Genomic DNA, 20,149 nt, shown 5'->3' with positions numbered 1-20,149 from the left:
AAAGAAAGAAAGAAAGAAAGAAAGAAAGAAAGAAAGAAAGAAAGAAAAGAAATGAAGTATGGAACTGTGGTTTCAGAAATAAATTAATAAATATCTCTAGAAAGATGATAATTTTATGTGCATCTTCAAAGAGATCTGGCTACATTATCAGCACTATTTCCCAACACCTATCATCTTCTAAATTAATTTAGTTGATGCTGTTCGGATCTACTTTCTAAGAACTTAAATTTTTATCTCTGTTGAAGCTTTTGGAATGCTCTCCATGATTGTGAATCTATCTAATGTAGTTTTCACACTTGGTGCCATTTTTTTCAAATGACAACACAAAGCAGAAAGAACCGTGTGGTATTGTTTCATACCAACCTGGCACTTTGATTCAAAATATGGACGAACTATAAGAAAAAGAGGGAGAGGAAGAGCTGAGGGTCTCTGAATAAGAAAACCTTGTGTTGTACTCAAACAGAGGGATTATGAGGAGGTAAGCTGTTAAACAAGACAGAGTGATAGAAAGGGGGAACACGGGCAGAAATGAGCCTCTAAGCAGTAGTGAGAAGAGGGGCCCAGAGCTGATCTGTTTCCTTTTATTAGTACTTTTCCAGAAACCTTGCCTCCACCATGGCCCTAAGTCCTAACAGATAGCTTAATTTTCTTAGAGGAATTCAAATAACAATCATAAATAATGTCATACAGACTTCTAATGTTTTAATAAAAACCTTCAGCAATGCCCACATTTTTGACAGTTTTTTAAAGGGCTCTGAGGGAGCCAACTATGTCAGCAAACAGACCTGCTCTGAAGACAGGGTGGCCCATGGCATTCAAAGTGTATTCATTTCTACCAATAGTGCTTTTCTTGCGTAGATTCTGACTTGCGTAGATTTGGACTTCGTGCTAAAATAAAAAGAGAGGAATCTGTGTATACATGAGAATGTGTGTGCAACGTGTCGATGGTATAAATGGTCTCTTCCTTTCTCTCTGAATTGCATGCACTTAAGCTCCTAAGAAAAGATCTCTTACCTCTTATCCAAGTAAAGCAGAATTTTGAGCTCTGAAGCTAAATGATACAATGAGATCAGTGTAAATATTCTTTAACACAACAATAATTAAGTTGCTTTAAAACAGTCGTCCTCATTTCGTTACATACAGAAGGTATGTGCTTCCTCCCTCTGAGGCAAGAAGTGGAGTCCCTCGTCAGCAGTTAGCAGAGTCCAGAGCGAGTGCACGTTTCTTAACTGAATAACTTAGTTGCCCCCGCCCCATGTCGCCTCCAGCAGAAGACGCTCAGCGGGCGACTTGGCCTGGCGCCTGGGACCGCGGCTATGCCTTCCCCAACTCGCACCCTCGCTGTCCTTGTGCAGTGGAACGTCCCCAAGTCTGTGAATGCACCTCCCGGCGTGTCCACCCCGGCCGCGTCTCTCCTGAAGGCAGATCTTGGAGGTGCAGCCAGGACTCCTAGAGGAGCCTCCTCCAGTCATCGTCGCGGGTGGGGCGAGCCCGGTCTCCTGCTAAGCTTCCCAGCCGCTTCGCTCCGGACCTGCCTGGAGCCTACAAAAAGCAAGGGCTCCTCCTTGCACTCTCGCTCCCCGTGGATCACCCCTAGAACGTGCTTTCCCCAACCCTCCTGGTGCAAAGGAGAGCAAACCTCCCCCGGGGATTTGCCCAAAGTGGTGGGAGGAGGGTTAATATTTGCTTTGTTATTGGGATAAGGGGAGGCAAGTATGCCTTGAGTGTGTGTGTGTGTGTGTGTGTGTGTGTGTGTGAGAGAGAGAGAGAGAGAGAGAGAGACAGAGAGAGACAGAGAGACAGAGAGAGAGGTGTTTTGCAGCGGGAAACAAGCAGGAAGAGGCACAGAGGCCGGCGCCCCAGCTCCCTTCGGGGCCTCCGAGAGCGGCACACACCGTAATTCCCTTCCCAGAGCCTACAGATTCCCACAAACAATGACATCACTCCGCCGCCGCTGGCCTGATTACAGCTGGGGGGATTTTCCTGGGCGCGCGGCGGGCCAGGCTGAGATGGGGGAGCTCTCCAGTGCTGAAAGGGGCGGGGGGGCCGGCTCGCGGCGCTGCGCCCCCAGAAGGCGGAGGCGGCCGGGGCCGGGCCTGGGGTGGGCGGGGGCGGGCCCGGGGCGGCCCAGGGCGGGGCCCGCCGCTTCCCCCGCCCTCATTGGCCGCTGGCGGACTCACGTCACCCGAGCTGGTGCTCTCCTCCAGCCCCTGGGGAATTGGAGCTGAGGAGGAGCTGAAAATGCAGATTTAGCATCAAGCACAGACCTACACTCGCTCTTTCTCTCCGGTACACACAGCTCCCCACATTCGCACCCCTGCCCGCGCGCCGGGCCGCCTGACTGCACGGCTTCCCCTGTAGCCAGATGCTGGAGAACACACATTGATTCGCTGCTTTCCAAGACCCTATTCAGTCTCTTTCTCTACAAAGATTTTTTTTAAAACTATATATATATATTTTTTTTTTTTTTGCACCCTCCCTCCGAGTCCCCTGCTCTGCCAGCCTGCGCGCCTCCTAGCACCACTTTTCACTCCCAAAGAAGGATGAAGGGTGGTTGTGTCTCCCAGTGGAAGGCGACCGCCGGGTTCCTCTTCTGTGTCATGGTTTTTGCATCTGCTGAGCGACCGGTCTTCACGAATCATTTTCTTGTGGAGTTGCATAAAGGGGGAGAGGACGAAGCTCGCCAAGTTGCAGCAGAACACGGCTTTGGAGTCCGAAAGGTAAGCTCTCCCATGCATTTCGCATGTTGTTTCAAAACGGGGGGCAGCCCTGCGCAATCTCATTGCAGATTTGCAAGTTTTCTCTCTTTCTCATGCGATGCAGATATTCTGCCATGGGCTCTTTAACACGATATTGCCTCCGGTGATCTTTCACCGGTTATGTAATTAAAATGTCCTTCATCTGTACTAGTAAGGTCATCAAAATAATTTATTGCTCTATGACTTGATGGCGAAAATAGGATAACATCTTTCAAAGGATGCCATGCTCCCGGGATGCTGTCCGAGGTACCAAGTTCTCGAGGTTGTCTGGGGATGGAGGGATGAAGCCCTGAACAGCTGATCCTGGCGTTGGCTGCTTGGCCAGGGACGTCTCCCCCACCCCCATCCCCTGGAGAAAGAATAGTTTCCTACAGACGGGTCTGGAAGCTTGGACATTGCAATTCACCTAGGTGCTCCTCCCACCCGGCGCCGGAGGACTTCCCTCCCAGTGACTTCGGTCCCTGCTCCTCTCCGGGAACAACGGCTTCCTGACTCTCGGAGATTTGGAAACATAAACTGGTCTCCAAAATCGGGGGGGAACTTCTGCGCCCTCACCCCCGCCCACGACCGCCCACCCCTGGAGCGCACTTCTGGTTGGCTCCCTAGTTCTTAACTCCCGGTTACAGGAGCTGGAGAGGTGGATTTTGAGGGGGATTCCCTACTGAGAAGTCGAGATGGCCTCTCCTGATGCGTGGGCGGCCAGCCTGGCTTTCCCACTAGAGCGTGGGGATCCCCATTCCAAGAAGTTGTCAGAGTTTGACAGTTTGTGCATATAGGTGAGCCTCTCAGCTTTGGACACCTTGGGTCTCCTTTGGAGACTCGAGGGTACCCATCCTGGGACGACAGAGGGGAGAAGCGCGTTGGATGGGGGCTGTGGCTGACCTGCGTGCGTCTCGTGCAAAAGATGTATCAGGGATCTCCAGTGTCCTTAGGGGACCTGGCGCAGGCTGGGGTGGAGTGTGGGTGCAGAGAGAAGCTGGGGCGAGGGGAACCCAGAGGACAGAGATGTGGCTACCACAGGGTTGGGTGGAGGTCAGTGAGATTTCAGGCTCCATTTCGCTCCTGATCCCAGGAAGAGAGTGGCGTGAGATGAGCGGTGGGTGCTTTTGGTTATTGGTTTTGCCTTGAAGGACCGCGCAGACCGAAGCTCTTATTAGTCTCTTCTGTCTTGACTTCCCAAGCCTCCCGCCTCTCTCCCAGCCACCGCCAGAGCTCCTTCAAGTGTGGGGGGCTCTCCCTCCTCCTAAGGGCGTAGGCAGCACCGGGATTTCGACCCCAGGTGGGTCTGGCGACGAGTTTGACAGAGGTCTGGAAAGAGTCTCCGGGTCCGCCGGTGGCGCGCGGGCGGGTCTTGTGGAAAGGAACTTGTTGCTCCGGGAAGCGTGGGTGGAGCAGGGGAAAGAAGGCGCCGGCGGAGGGAGCACCCCGCTGTGGTTTTGGCCCAGGGCCTGCCGGCTGTTTTGAGAGACACCAACACAATAAAGAAGTCGACCTTCCTTCTTCACACCCCCCTCCCCTACCCCAAACTTGGCAAGACCCAGGACCCAAAGGCCATTATAAAATATAATAGTGATTATTATTAGTTATACGGAACCTTATGTGCCGGAGTCCTTACATACATTTTTACTTAATCCCAACATCTCTTGATTGAGCCTGTGGCCCCGTTGAGGAAGTTGGTTCAGACAGGGGTGTGAGATAAAAACAGGCGAGGGCTTCAATCCAGATCTTTCAGAAGTGAACCCATGCTCTTTACTCCTTAGTACCCACCCAAGCAAGCTAGGTGCTTTCAGGGGGTGTGGGGCATTGAGATAAGGTGAAAAGGGTTTTTAATTCTTGAGTGTGATCTTGCTGCAGAAACCTGTGGCTCCCTCCCCCTCCCCGTCACACCTTTTCATGGGTGCAGGGGACTGGGAGGGAGCCATAGGTTTCTGAAAACCATTGCTCTCAGTGGTTTTCTCTTCTCTTTGCTGCCCCTTTGAAAATGTGCCCTTAGGATGAGAGATCAGATAACTAGGCCTCTTTGTCCTTCATTCTTCCTTGGAGAGGAGCTCGCTGATTTTGCATCACAACCTGAAACCTGCAGTTCCCATCTAAGAGACCGACCTCTCTCCTTACCTCTCCATAACCTCTCAGGTAGCAAATCCAGTGATTTTTTTTTTTTTCTGTGTTACACATTTAAGTAGCAGGGACTGCATGGTGCAACATCTGCCTAGAATAAACCTCCTTTTGGATCCATGTGTTGCCCCCTCTTCTAGACCCAAATTCAAACCTTTCCTGATGCTACAGACCACAGAGAGCTTTCCCACCTCCAAATTTTTATGTGACTGATAGGCAAACACTGCACAACATAAGCTAATAACTGTCATCACTTGTCCTCATTATTTCATGTATGTAAGTAAATATGGGTGTAGGTGTTGTATTTCTACTGAAAAGGTAACTATTCAGGGATAATACCTCCTATATTTCTCATTTCCTCCCTGTAACCAACACATTACTGTGTTGCCAGCCTTGAAGGAAACTTTCTTGGTTGTATGTATTACTACAGGTTTCCCAGACACTTTCCTATCTTGCTTTCATCACACTGTTATGTACTTTTGCTGACCTTTGTTATTGTGCATTTTAGAGGCCCATATTCCTTCTCCTTCCTTGCTCTGACACTTAGCATGCCTCCCAACTCCCTACTGCTCCCTACTCTGAGGCTCAGTGTCAGACACAAAAGATTCTCAGTGATTATTTATTCATCCATATGAAGGGTCAGCAATGGAGACTAGAAGAACCTGCTTTTTTATTAAATTATGTCATTCTAACCTCACAAATCTATGAAAGAAACCACTGGTATCAGCTGTAATTCTCAGATGAAAACCTTAAGGATTTGAGAAGTTAAGTCCCTGCTTATATCTGAGAAGTAAAAGAACGGAGAATTAAAACCAAATTTGCTTGACTGAAAAATAATTGCTTTTCTATATCATGCTCCCTCCAGGAAGCCTTCCCTGACTGCCAAGAACTCTTCCCTTGAGACACAATTTTAGAGTTCTGATATTTTTCCTTTTCTTTTTTTTTATATTTATTATTCTTTTGCTATTAACACATGAACATATGTCATTAACTAATGGGTACGTGTATTTACATCTTCAGGTAGACTACAAATATTCCAACAGGAGAAATGATGTACTTTATCTTTATATAGTCTCCATATCTAGCATGGTAGCCTGTGTATGAATATTTAATTGTTTGTCAGTTATTTGATTGATTCTTATAAGACCATGAACAAACATTTATGTTTCCTCTCTAAAATGAAATAACACCTATAACTTTACCTCTGAAAGGGTTATGGAGATTAAAGCTTTCTATTTTATCATGACCTGGCCCTGGCCCAAAGACCTATGTCCATCAAAGAAGACACTTATGTCTAGAAGAGTGAAAGAGCTTACAGTAATGACAAAGGCGTTATTCCAAAGGCTGCCTTAAAATTCTCAATATGCTACTAATTTTAATTCATTTGAAACAGAAATTATTCATTGAAGCAATCTGTTGAAGATTAACCAAAAATCAAGTTAGAGTTAGGGTTTAAAAAGAACCTGATATTATCCTAGGGGTTTCATTTTCTTATGGTGTGTTTTTTGTTTTATCCACAGCGGACAGATGCTGAAATGATTACACAAGTAAAATCATGTGACCATTTTTATAACGTGTGAGAATTTTTTTAACTTTAAAACAACCTAATAATCATTATGCTGCCAGGTAGTAAAAAAATTAATGAATTTCTGGTCACTTCACTTTTATTGAAGTATAATTTAGGAAAGAACACAGCTTAGGGAATTTTCACAAACTGAGCACACATGTGTAACCAGCACCCAAATCAAGAAACAAAATATTACCAGTATACCTAAGTTCCTTTCTCCCTCATTTGCTTTGTTTTCCAGTTTTAGCTATTATAAATATGGCTTTTGTGGATATTAAAGTCCATGTATTTTGGCAAACACATATACGCCCTTCTACTAGGAATTCCTAGAAATGGAATTTTTGAGTAAAAGGATATGCATACACACAGCTTTACAAGACCATCACTTTTCTATTGCTGTGTATCACTAAAAAACTTAGTGGCGTAAAACCACACAAGTTTGTTATTTCACAGTTTTCATGGGTAAGGAGTCTGGCACATTTTAGTTGGGTCCTTTGCTCAAGTCTTCACAGGCTGAAATCAAGGTATAGCCTGCTGTGTCCCATCTAGAGGCATGACCAAGAAACAACTGTCTTCTGAGCATATTCACACTTTTAGAGGAATTGAGTTTCCTGTGGTTTTAGACCTGAAATCTTTATTTTCTTGCTGGTTGCTGGGCCAGGACCACTCTCAGCCCCAGGAGACCTCTCCATAGCCCTCTCACACCACGCCCTTCAAATATCTGCCTTCAGGAAGAGTCCACTCTCCTTGCAAGGTTAGCCTGATTCATTCAAGCCCACTAGGATTGTTTTCCTTTTGATTCTTCTGATGAACTCAGTCAATTGATTTAGGACTTTAATAACATTTAATAAATCTCTTCACCTTTGTGTAATCTAATCACAGAAGTGAAATCTGTCATCTTCACAGTGCCACCTATGCTGTGCACACTCAAAAGGAGGATGATTACATAGGGCATGTACAACAGGGAGCAGAAATCTTGGGGGCCATCTCAGAATTCTGCCAGCTACAGACAAGCAGCCACATGGTTTTCCTAAGTAGTTGTACCAATTTACATTCCCACCAGCAGTATGTGAGAGTTCCAGCTGCTCCACATTCTCACCAACACTTGATATTTTATATCTGTTTTCTTTTAGCCATTCTGGTGGTATGTAGTAGTGTCTCATTGTGACTTTATTTTGAATTTCCCTGATTATCAACTAAAGTTAAACACCTCTTCATGTGCTTATTGATGATTTGGATATCCTCTTTTAAACATATTTGTTTCAGATGCTTTGCCCTGAAAAGTTTTTCTTTTGGGTTGTCCATCTTCACTTTTTATTTGTAGGATTTCTTTACCTATCATGGATAGAAATTTTTGGTCAGATATATGTATTTTGAATATTTGATACCACCCATTTAATGGTATCTTAATGTCACAACAATGTTGAAACCAGATTATATGCTTTTACTTCTACTTCGTCATTGCAGCCAGTTGTAAGTCAAAGGAAGAATTCTCTTGCTGTGTTTCCACATCCCCTGTCCCATAGTTCTTTACATCAAAATTGACAATATTTGGAGGAAAAAAATAAAAACAGCATATAGAGTTGATCCTAAGCATTTCCTAAGAGATTTCAATCTAAGAAGACTTTAAGGGACAGTTCTCTTATAAAAAGATTTACCACAGTAGCTAAGGGAAAATAGCAACCTGTAACCTTGCTTTCCCAGACATGGCTGCCATTCATGTTGTGCCTTAGATCGAATCCTAGTTCATCCCTGAAGACCTCTCTGGCTGACCAAGGCCACAGTGTTCTCTGTCCATTTGGAATTTTGATGACATGTAATCGTTTCCTTTCCCTGATACCAGTCATAGCCATCAGAACACTGTTCATAGCCAGTCATAGCCATCAGAACACATAACAATCAGAACACTGTTCCCAACACTCCTCTTGTGGCTGAAGAAAATCAGGAAAAATAATGTTGAAAGGTAAAGATGACAGGATTTGGAGTCAGATAGCGCTGGAAACTTGGCTAGGTTATTAAATCTCTCAGAGGCTCATTGTCTTCTGAAAATGGTTATTAAAATATGGTGGTTGTGAAAAATAAATAATATCATTAGTGCATGTAAAGTTCTGGGCACAGCACTGAGTGCATAGGATAATATAGTTGTACTGCAGTAGTAACAATAAGCAGGTTGTGCCTTAGTGACACTCCTTTCCTCAAAAAAGTAGCTGTGGGGTGTACTTTTCAGGGAGTGACAACAGATTGAGTGAGAAATAGAAACCCAGCCCAGCAGCAGTCCATCCATGGGCTAATCATGACCCATGAGATGACCTGGCCCAAATTCAGTAAATTTAATTCATTATAGACTATGGTAATTATCTCAGCCAATTATACTGGATTCCTCAGGAAATTTGACTGGCTAGTTGCTCTAGAGAGGAGAATGCAGTACAGTTACCTTGAGAAAGCCCATTCAGGCCGTGGGAAACTCAGACATTTTATCCAAGTTTCTAGTAGCTTTCCTGCCCCAGTTTCCAGCAAAAGACACCTGTAACAGCCTGAAGAGCTAAGCACCAAATTCATTGCTCCTGCTTCATGGGCTGCAGCAAAACCACATTTCCCAGCCTGCCTTGTGGATAAGCGTGATCATGTGACAATTCTAGCCTGTGTAATGCAATCAGAAGTCATGTGTATTTCTTCCATGCCTGATGCATAAGAATTCTTTATGGATTGTTTCTCTGTGTTCTGCTCTCTTCTGGGGCTTGATGTAATTAAGAACAGTAAATTTCAACACCAAATGCCAAAGCAGAGTCACAAGATGAAAGGAGCTCAGGTCCCTGGTCCGTGAATTAGAAGACCTTATGTGAGTGAGAAATAAACTGCTATTACATTAGGGCACTGAGATGTGGGAGTACTGCCCAAACTAATATGCTGTCAATAAATATCCCTTTGCTTATGTTACTAGAGTGGATCTCTAAACCTTGAAGCCAAACGGAGCCAAATCACAACAAAAATTGTTCCAACGTTTTGTGAGAGGACACGTATTTCACCATATATTGTCAACCAACTTTTCAAACATTGGTGATTTGTCTTCTCCAGCAAGAAATAGAACCCATTCTACACACTGTTCCTCCTGCTGGCAACCAATATGCCCTACTCATAACAGTTGTTTAATATGTGCTCCTTGACTATGACTGCATTTGGACCAAAAGGTGGTGATTCGTCCATAATCTCAGGTCGAAGGCGCTGGAAAAACTATTTTTTAAGAAACGGTTCCTGTAGAATCCATTGCTCTATAGGCAGCCATTCAGTTAGGCAATAGAATTAAGTGGCAACCAGCAAGTGGGCAACTGGCATGCTTCTTTGTTTCTCTAAAATTCCCCAACTTAGATATTACCAGTAGTAGAACAGATGATCTCTTTGAACAAAGAAAGTCTGCAGTTACAACTTGATCAAAATACAAAAGAGGGGAAATACACCTTTTTTTCTCAATTGAATGAATATCTAGAAATCAATTTCAATTTCAGAAGGTCTTACTAGCTATAGATAATAATGCTATAGCACATCAGAGAGTGATGCCATAGTTAAGTTCACAGCAATTTTATATTCAACTCAAACTAACTGCTCAAAGAGGTCTGGCCTTAAGAATAAAACATGAAATCTGAAGTTCAAACTTTTTCTCCTAACTAGAGTAGTGGTTCCATTTTTCATTGAGTTCAGATCCAATGTTTCAAAAATAAACTGTGCTGAATTTGTGAATTATTATTTGAGATACAAATAATCACGGGACAGCTCAAAAACTGACATTACTGTTTGACTTCCCTTGTTAAGGTGTATTTATTTTAGCTAAAGTCCACAAGTGATTAAGGAGTCAAGAAATTACATCTGAGTCAACACTTCAGTCTGAAATGTATAGTTGTGTATTAATAGATGGCTTCTATGTGAGACACGTATGAAAAGAATGTAACTGCCTTGACAATTTTTTGTCTCTGAAGCTAATTTGACCATAACTTTTTGGAAATTGTTGTGATGTGCTGAGATTGTCAGATAAAAATAAGTGAATAAAACAAGTTCTTACGTTGAAAGTAGAACAATGACACACTTTTAATTTCCCGACATAGAGTAAAGTAGACTTGAGACTGTTACAGGGTATTGGCAGTTTCTCCATTAGAAAATTGACAAGAAACTGTAGGTTCCTGGGGTTGCTCTTTGTTTACAACTTTAAATTTGACATTAAATTCCATAAATATCCAATTGTTCTCCTAGTTTTTCCTAAATAGATTCACTTCATGCTTATTTTGTATCAAAGGCAAAAGAGTCCAAAGAAAAGTGAACAATATACAGAATCACTATGGGAAGCATCAAGAACATAAAGATAATAATTTAGGTTTAAAACATTTGCAAAGTGTTGTAAGTCATTAGAGAAAAAAGCTTTGACCTGGAGTATTTGGGTTTCACTCTTCTAAAGTTTTAAGTAGAAGGCAAAGAGATTGTCAGCCTTGCTTTCTGTGTAAACAGTGTCTGGCAAAACTACATCTACAGGAAATATTTGTTGAATTAATGACTTAATTAATGTTGGTATTAGATGTAGTAGACAATTGAATCTTTCCTCTTAAGGTTTAAACAAGTACACACACAAACAAAAAAGTGAATCCTTTCATTTGCAAGATGGTAAACATCTCAATGTGAGGACAATATTTTTACACATTGCAGTATTCATGAATACCATGAGTGGACATAATCAAATTAAAAAACGAGATAAGTTAAGAACCCCGATAATATGAAAAATGTAATAACTTTGATATTTTTGTCAGAATCACATATCATCATTATTTTAAAAAACACCAAGTAATTAAAAAATGCAAGAAGGTCTTTTTTAATTATCTCAAATCTCATTATTCAGAAACAACCATTACCAGCATTAGATAAACTCTATTGCAGACACTTCTGTATGAATATGTATAGAGAGAAAAGAGATAAACAAATTGTTTTATAGAGCTGGGATCTCATCATATGTGCTATTTTAAGATTTAAATCATTCAATTTAATTATTATAAAATTTAACAAGAGGCCTGGCGCGGTGGCTCAAGCCTGCAATCCCAGCACTTTGGGAGGCCGAGATGGGTGGATCACGAGGTCAGGAGATCGAGACCATCCTGGCTAACACGGTGAAACCCCGTCTCTACTAAAAAATACGAAAAACTAGCCGGGCGAGGTGGTGGGCGCCTGTAGTCCCAGCTACTCAGGAGGCTGAGGCAGGAAAATGGCGTAAACCCAGGAGGCGGAGCTTGCAGTGAGCTGAGATCCGGCCACTGCACTCCAGCCTGGGCGACAGTGAAACTCTGTCTAAAAAAAAAAAAAAAAAAAAAAAAAAAAATTTAACAAGAGAAAATCAAAAGAGAACTATGGAAATTGTTAAACTTCAGATAAATATGTCACGCAAAGGAGATATTATTTCCTAATATACCTCCCTAAAATTAATAAGAAATTATTGTGTCTAATATTTAGGAGTTTATAGTTACATATTTTATACACACATGGTAGATTACATATATTTAATTACATGTTTACTTATTTAATTACATATTTCAACTTTCGTGAGCTATGGACTCAGTGCTTTGTAAAATGGGGAAATTAGTATCCTGACACTTTCTCTCAACTTCCCCACTTCCACATTCCAATGTTTGTTAGGTATATCATTATTTTCGCATCATGTTACATATAAATATTAATCTTTTACTAATAACCATAATTTATAATATTGCTTATCTTAGTTCTTTCTTAAAATTCTAATTTTACCACAAGTCCTTTTATCAGAACTTCAATTACAAATTCATTTTTATTCATCTTTTGAGTAGCTTGGTTTTACTAAAAAGTGAAGAAATTAGCCCAAGCATGAAAAAAGAGCTGTCTCAATTTCAGATTAAAGGGGAAAAAATTGGCAGGGGAAGTCCTGTTTGTAAGTCACAGAGGAGAATGTGGTGAAAATATCCACTTAAGAGTCACAATTATTTCAGAGGATTAAGAGGCAAGGTCAATGTTCAGAGGGAGGGAAGAGGTGTCAGGATGGGGACTTCAAGGAGATGGAAGTTCAGACGCTGCTAGTAGGCATGAGAGAGGGAGTGGACAAAAGACAGATCATGATTTCTGGCAGTACTGCAGAGCCAAGTGGGAAAGAATGGATTTATGGTGGCACCAGCAGAGTCATTGTCTTAAGCAACATTCAGATTAGGGTTGAGAGGTGAGAGAAATGGAATCTTCCAAAGAATAGAGTGTCAGTGAAATAGAAGAATAGGTAAAATGGAAAAATAGTGAGAGAGCTAAAAGGGAGAGAGCTATGGTTGATGAGTGGGATATTGAAGCTCAAGGTTCCAAAAACTGAGCACTTCCAGATAATGATGAAGTTCATGGAAGTGAGTTATCAAAGTAAAAAGGAGATGAAGGTTAGCAAGACACTAAAAGTAACATGCAGAAGGATTTGTCCACATACACCTCACCGTTGAGAGGGAAAAAAAGCGAAGTCCTAAGACAAAATATTGGAGAACTTTGGACATGAAAGGAGAAAAAGGAACCAGGAGAGGAGTCAGAACTTGGACTGTTGGAGATATGGAAAAAGAATCAAGAGCACACAGGCCTGTGAAAGCAAAGGAGGAGACAGTTAAGAAGGAAAGAATGAAGCAACCATAGCCACTGGTTTTAGAGATGAAGTCATTATTGAAATAGGAGTAGTCACCCTAGCACATTGGAAGAGGAGACGAGTGTTAATTTGAGTCCCCAGAAGTAGGACCTGGAATAAGGACTTAAATGCAAGTAGTTTACTCAAAGAGTGATTCTAGAAAATACTGGTAGAGGAGTGGGGAAGTGAGATAAGGAAAGGAAGGCAGGAATAAAAAGTACATCATAGAGCAGGTTGTCCCTGTGGGTAACTGGAACTCAATCCCACTGGGAAACTGGGAGCTGGTATAGAACATGTGCTTCAGAGTTATCCTGCCTGAGAGGTGAGGAAGCTGGGGTATTTATACACCCATTGCATTCACATATTAATTGGTGATTGAGAGTTACTCCAGGTTGATGTTAACACTCTAGCATTTTGTCCTGGCATATGCTCAGACAGAGCAGAATTTGGCCATCCAGAAAAAGACTCACAAACAGACCAGAGGCTGGCACACACAAAATGGTAAGGCCTATCCAAGAGGATCTGAGCGTGGAAGTAACCATGTCTGCTACAGGAAAAAAGCCCAATCGTGAAGGGAAGCATCAAGTGTGATGAAGTGGACTTATCAAATATAGACCATCCCTTCAAGAGGTATAGTGGTTAAAATAGAAAAGTAGTGTTACAGTCACTTGATGTGATTTTAAAGATATTTATGAATTACTGATTTCTTCGCACTTGTCAGACCACTTGGAGATTGCTATCCCACCAAAATATTTTGACGACCTACCTAGCCAATCAAGTCTGCATTACTCTAACTGGTTTTTCCAGTCATTTACATTTTTACAAATGATAGCTATAATTGTGAAATTACAGCCTTTCAGAACAGGAAGGGATCCTAGAAAGACATTAGTTTAACCCTTCCTTTAACACATGAGGGAAAGGATATCAAACACTATGTTTGTATGCTTAACTATTGCAAAAAGCATTTGAGCCTTGTTGCTCATTGGCGGTTGTTTAAACAATGCATTATTGATACCATTGAACCAGCTTTCCAGACTGAATGAGACAGACAACTAGATTGGGCAACACTCCTATAAGCAATTAACCGCATACACCAATTTGGTCTGACCATACCAATTCATTTCAGGTCCTCCTGGTCTGCTTTTTGTTTGTTTGTTTTGCACCATTTTACCCCTAGAATTTTTTTGCAAACAAAGCTATTCGTAGACTCAAGGATTCCACACCAACGACCATTGGGTTGACACTTGGTAAAAGAAAGAATAGGAATTTATACTTCCTGGACTACTCCCTTACTGACTAAACAGTGCTATATATTTAGTAAGCACTCAATAAATACCAAAATAAATAATGATAAAAAAATTAAAGACTTAGCATAATCATTAGAGTCTCACTGTACACCCAGCAGATGTTCATGAGATGGTGCAATCAGGAAGACCAAGTATGGTAGGAAAGGTTATAGGAACATCCTATTTAGTGCCTGTGTTAAGTGGATTTCATTAATTGTCCTTAGTAGCCTAAAATTTTGTGACTTAATCTTTAATAATCCAGTGACAGAGGAGAATAAGGTGATCCACAAATCCTATCCCTCTTTGCCTTTAGCTTCTCCTCTAATTCTGCGGGAAGAATAAAATATCAGTTTTATCAGGTGGCCACCAATTCTCTTCAGTGATTATGGAAGCTCAAACACAAGAAGGTAGTTGACATCCAAGAGTCAATTCTAGTCAGTTCCAGCTGACTATGTTTCTAGGAACTGTGAGCCAAGAATGGGAGACCAAGAGAGGCCTTGCAGAACCTAAAATATGGGAAGAAGGATGGGAAACAAGCCATTCGTGATCTCTTGAAGTCCAGTAGCAGCACTTTAGGCAGAGGAGAAGGGACAGGGATCCCTGGAGAGTTGTGTTTTAAATGAGGTTTGTCATTAACCCAAATTTGGACCCAGCAGCTGAAGCCAGAAACAAACCATTCTGGCCATAAACTGGAAAATGAGGAAAGGACTGAGGAAGAGTTATGGGAGTTTCAAACCAATGGACCAAGAAATTAGCAAGAGCTACAGTCATACCACAGGGACATATAGAAGGAGATTATTAAGGTCATTCAACATACATATACTGAGTAAGTTCAGTAAACAAATATAATGCAACACACTAAGACATGGATTTGGGAATAAGTAAGCAACTGGGATTCAATCTTACTAGTCTAAGATGGTTCCAATAGATAGATGAGAAATCAAACCCCAAAGTGAAAACACTTTTTTTTTTTCTGTGAGATGAAGTCTCACTCTGTTGCCAGGCTGGAGTGCAATGGCGCGATCTTGGCTCACTGCAACCTCTGCTTCCCAGGTTCAAGCGATTCTCCTGCCTCAGCCTCCCAAGCAGCTGGGAATACAGGCATGCACCACCATACCCAGCTAAGTTTTGTATTTTTAGTAGAGATGGGGTTTCACCATGTTGGCCAGGATATCTCGATCTCCTGATCTCGTGATCTGCCTGCCACAACCTCTCAAAGTGCTGGGATTACAGGCATGAGCCACCGCACCTAGCCCATGAAAACACTTTTTAAGTCTGTGCTTGTGTTGCATTTACTAAGTCTCATTGGCCAAAGCAAACCACATGGCCAAGTTTAGAGTCAGTGTGGGAGGAGACTAACCAAGGGAATGGATACAAGGAGATACGAACAAAACATGGATCCAATTTCCTACTATAGGCCCCTCCGACAGTTACAACTTACTTGTGTTGTCCCATCACAGGGTGAGGAAGCTGGGATATTTAACCTCCAGCTACCATTTCTTCTTGGTTGATGGTTGGTCTTGGGGAACATCAAATCTCTGGTACTTTTGCCTGCTGTAAGTAGACCAAGCATGCTTCCACTGCCAGAGAATACCCTCAGGAGAGCGGTGCCTGAAAGACATTGGCATCTGTAGGTACTCTCTACAGGTGACCTCCAGGGTGGACCAAGGGAAGGCAGGCAGTGCATCAATATCATGTGCTACACAGAGGACCTAAAGTTACCTAAAATTCAGGTTCATCAGAGGCTAGAAAGAAACAGTTTGTGAGTGAGGCTGTATGTCCATATCCTTTACCTGTCTCATTACCTGGGTGTCATTCTAGACTTGATATAAATCAGTTGTTCAGTCTTTAGAGGGTACATCAGAGTTTGAATCCCACTGTGGACTGTAAGCCCAGACCTAGAATACTTGGTATATGTGGCTAATTACTCATAGGAGCATCACGCAATCTAGTTGTCTGTCTCATCCACTCTAGAAAGCTGGTTCAATTGTATCAACAATGCGTTATCTAAACCACAGCCAGTAAGCAACAAGGCTCAAATGCTTTTTGCAATAGTTATTAAGCACATAAACATAGTGTTTGATCTGCTTTCTCTTGTGTATAAGATGAAGGGTTAAACTAATGTCTTTATAGGATCCCTCCATGCCGATTACAGATGAATGGGAGTGCTCCATGTAAACAAGTCTAGAAAGTTTTTGTGATAGATTTAATATATAGTGTATGTGAGGCCATGACTGTCAGCAAAAGGAAAGTCCTCACAAAGCAGGCAATAATACATTGAGGTGAATTTACAATGAGGCTTATAATTTCAAGAGGTTTATAAAGAAAAGCACAGGATGTGCAATGAAATGGGCACAGTTTTTAGGAGGATTGCAAGTAGTTTTTTCTGTCTAGATGACAAGAGACTGGGAGATGAGGCCAAAGAAGTGACCTGGGGCCAGTTCATGACTAGTCACCCATACTATGCTGAGGAATTTGGATTTTGCAGATAGGTGGAAGGAGGCATCGAAAGGTACTTGGGAAGTGTGGCAGGATGGCCACATACAGGATATCCTAGGATAACAAGTTGAGCTAATAGTGACTTGGAGAAGCTTTGATCTCTGCCTAGTTTCTTTGTCCTATGGAATCATTCATTCTGGCAACAGGTAGCACATCATTTAACAGATGATGCTACTAGGAAGTCAGGTTATGTGTCTTTGATCCCATTGCCACTGGATGATGGCATCAGTGATACTAATGGCTTGATTAATTACTGTCCTTGTAGTCACATTGAATGGCTGGTAGAGCAGCCAGTTCTATCCATGAAGTTTAGTCCAGCTAAGAACAAAACAATTAAATGCACCTCCCCTGACATATAAATACATGAATGCGGAACAAATCCCCTAACTTAGAAGCAAAGAAGAAAAGAAAGGACAGTGGTGTATCAACGTGATCCGAGCTCACCTAATAGGCACATTACTCCCTGATATTCCAAAGAAATAATACTCTTTTTTAATTTTTTCTTTCTGGGATGATATATGGAAATGCTGCCTGCAGCTAGAAAGAAACAGTTTGTGAGTGAAGCTGTATGTCAGATAACCACTACCTGTCTCATTACCTGGGTATCATTCTAGACTTGATATAAATCAGTTGTTCAGTTCTTAGGGGGTACTTCGTACTTTGAATCCCACTGTGGACTGTCAGCTCAGCCCTAGAAGAGTGAATAACCACGGACAACACAAACTGCTTCATACTGAGCTCCTGGTTATGCGGAAGAGTGGATCCTGGAATTACAGAAGAGAATTGAGCATTATCCATGGAGAACAAATGCTTAGGAATGGCATAGGAGTAGGCAGTGCTGACTTAGTAGGTCAATGACTTACCCCTTTCTCCTCCAGTTTCCCTTCCACACAGCCCCTTACAAATCAGCTAATTACAAAAGAACATTCATCCATGAGTTCTTATTTTATTAAGAAGTGTGTGTTGAGCCCTATGAAGATGAGGCACATTGAAAGGGGTTGATTCTACAGACAGAAAGATAGCTTGTTCAAGTTTATGCCCAAGGGAAAGCACACTTATGGTTCTATAGTTCTATAGTCTAGTTTATAAGAATTCATCTAATCTGAGGTCTCTGTTTTGCTCTTGCAAATGCCTATTTTATGTGTTGGGGTGTGGGAAACTGTTTTAGCAATTGGTCTCTAGTTCTAAATGCAAAGGGCATTCTCAGACCTTGCTAACCTGGCGACACACCCCAATAAGTTGAGGCTGAATGAGATCTTCTGTCATATCCGGTTACTCAAAGACATGATGTCCTCACTCCACAGGCCTTGTGCTGTTGAGAGAGGAGCTGAAGTCACACATAAAGAATTTAGGCTCCTCCACTGCATGAAAAGCATCTGTTTAAGGAGCTGTCAAGCTGTCCACTTCTCTAGTGAAATCATATTTACTTTATTCATCTAAATAATGTGGCTTGTTTGCCTTCTGTGTGAAATTGTCTTGCACTGTTTCTCATTGGTGGGTTTTATGGGACAGCATATGATTTTCTGTGCATCCATATGCCACTGTACCTCTGGGAATGGAATGGCTTCTTGTTCAGCAGTTTTGGTTATTATAACTCTTTATAGTTTATGAGTCATTAGGTTTACTCAAAATGTCCAGCTCCTCATGCTCATTTTTTTTCTCTATGGCCCAGCCATGCCCCACTCTGAAAAAATTTTTTAAAGGAATAATAAAAATAAATAAATAAAAATCATGCCCTCTATATTTCATTTCCAGTGAGTGGATTCTTGATTGGGTAATTTTGTTGTATTAGAGGCAGGGTCTCACTCTGTCACCCATACGGTGGTATGATCATAGCTCATAGCAGCCTCAAACTCCTGGGTTCTAGTGATCTTCTCATCTGAGCCTCCCAAGTAGCTAGGACTAGAGGCACACACTACCATATCTGGCTAGGATTTTATTTTTTCTAAAGACGAGGCCTGGCAATGTTGCCCAGGCTGGTCTCAAACTCCTGGGCTCAAATGATCCTCCTATCTCAGCCTCCCAAAGTACTGGAATTACATACCTGGCCTTGTTTGGATAATTATAGCAATTGGAGTCCACTGAAATAAGCTGCATTTTTTTAGTTAGTTGGCATTCTCACCTTTGGATGCTCAGAAACATGTGCATAAATAGCACTGAATGTACCCACAATTGGGTCTTGTGCTCAGTTTATAAGTCACTGTTAGGTAGGTGAGACCAGAGCAGTTACTCTGAAGTTGAGGTAGCTGCATTTAGGACTGTGAACAGTGCATCAAGAAGCACACACCACGACGTGTGTAATGCCCCTGCCATGATGCATCACTTCAATTTAATGATGAGAAAGCAGATGATCCCAGTTGAGAGACAGTCTGCAAAATAACTGGCCTGTACTCTTCAAAAGCATTAATGTCATAAGAGACAAAGACAGATAGACTAAGAAACTCTTCCAAATTAAAAAAGAAATGACAACCACATGCAACATGTGATCTTGGACTGAACTTTGGGCCAGACTTTTTATTTTTATTTTTTTGTTGTAAAGGATATTATTAAGACAGTTGGCAACATATCAACGATGTCTATAAATTAGAAAATGATATCATCAGAGTGAATTTTCTGATTTTGATACTTATACTGCCTTGTTCTTAGAAAACACACACACCATCTACAACTTACTCTCAAATGATTCACCAAAGTAATATGTATATGCAGAAAAATAGTTATTTTAATGCAGTAAAATGTTAACAATTGGGGAATCTGAGTGACATGGCTGTGAGTTATTTTCACTATTCTTGCAACTTTTCTGTAAGTCTGAAATTATTTCAAAAGTAAAAACTTACTGCTAAAAGAAAAAATGTGTACATTGATGCAAAACTAACACTGAGGTCTCTCCCTCTATGAAATTGAGCTGAGTTAAACTTTGTCAACGACAGTGAGTTTCTGTCCCAGCTCTGCCACTATATAGCAGCGTGACCATATCCACGTCATTCAACTTTTTGAACCTCACTTTTCTCATCTATATAACCCAGAGGTCAATTAGAAATACCTGGACCCTTGGGATGTAGATAAGATCCACTCATATCCCCATAATGTGCCATAAGTCCTAACCCTTCCCAATATTCCTATAAATTCTAGGAGTGGAGCTAGATTTTCATTTTACTTCTGGATACAGTTTTCTACTTCCACCAAAACTTTCCAGTTAATAAATTATGTCTCCTTACTCAAACAATCATTCTTCACAATGGTGACTCAAGTGTGAAATTCAGCCAACTCC

General features: G+C 41.7%; 1 protein-coding gene across 3 annotated transcripts in view; it reads left to right on the top strand.

Annotated features, from left to right (window-relative positions):
• The first annotated feature begins 1,327 nt into the window (after window positions 1–1,327).
• PCSK2 (proprotein convertase subtilisin/kexin type 2) overlaps window positions 1,328–20,149 on the top strand; it is a 256,935-nt gene continuing 238,113 nt past the window's right edge. The window contains exons 1-2 of one of the 3 annotated variants that reach the window (XM_023217814.2): window positions 1,328–1,600; window positions 2,568–2,720. In XM_023217814.2, coding sequence (XP_023073582.1) covers window positions 2,601–2,720 — 120 coding nt within the window. In that variant the 5' untranslated portion in view covers window positions 1,328–1,600; window positions 2,568–2,600. Of the gene's footprint in view, window positions 1,601–2,260; window positions 2,721–20,149 lie in introns of those variants that run through there. The other 2 variants (XM_023217813.3, XM_023217815.3) reach the window with 2 other exon arrangements.

This window comes from Piliocolobus tephrosceles, chromosome 20, assembly GCF_002776525.5.
Source record: "Piliocolobus tephrosceles isolate RC106 chromosome 20, ASM277652v3, whole genome shotgun sequence".
Classification (NCBI taxonomy): domain Eukaryota; kingdom Metazoa; phylum Chordata; class Mammalia; order Primates; family Cercopithecidae; genus Piliocolobus; species Piliocolobus tephrosceles.
This window is presented reverse-complemented; position numbering and strand designations above follow the sequence as displayed.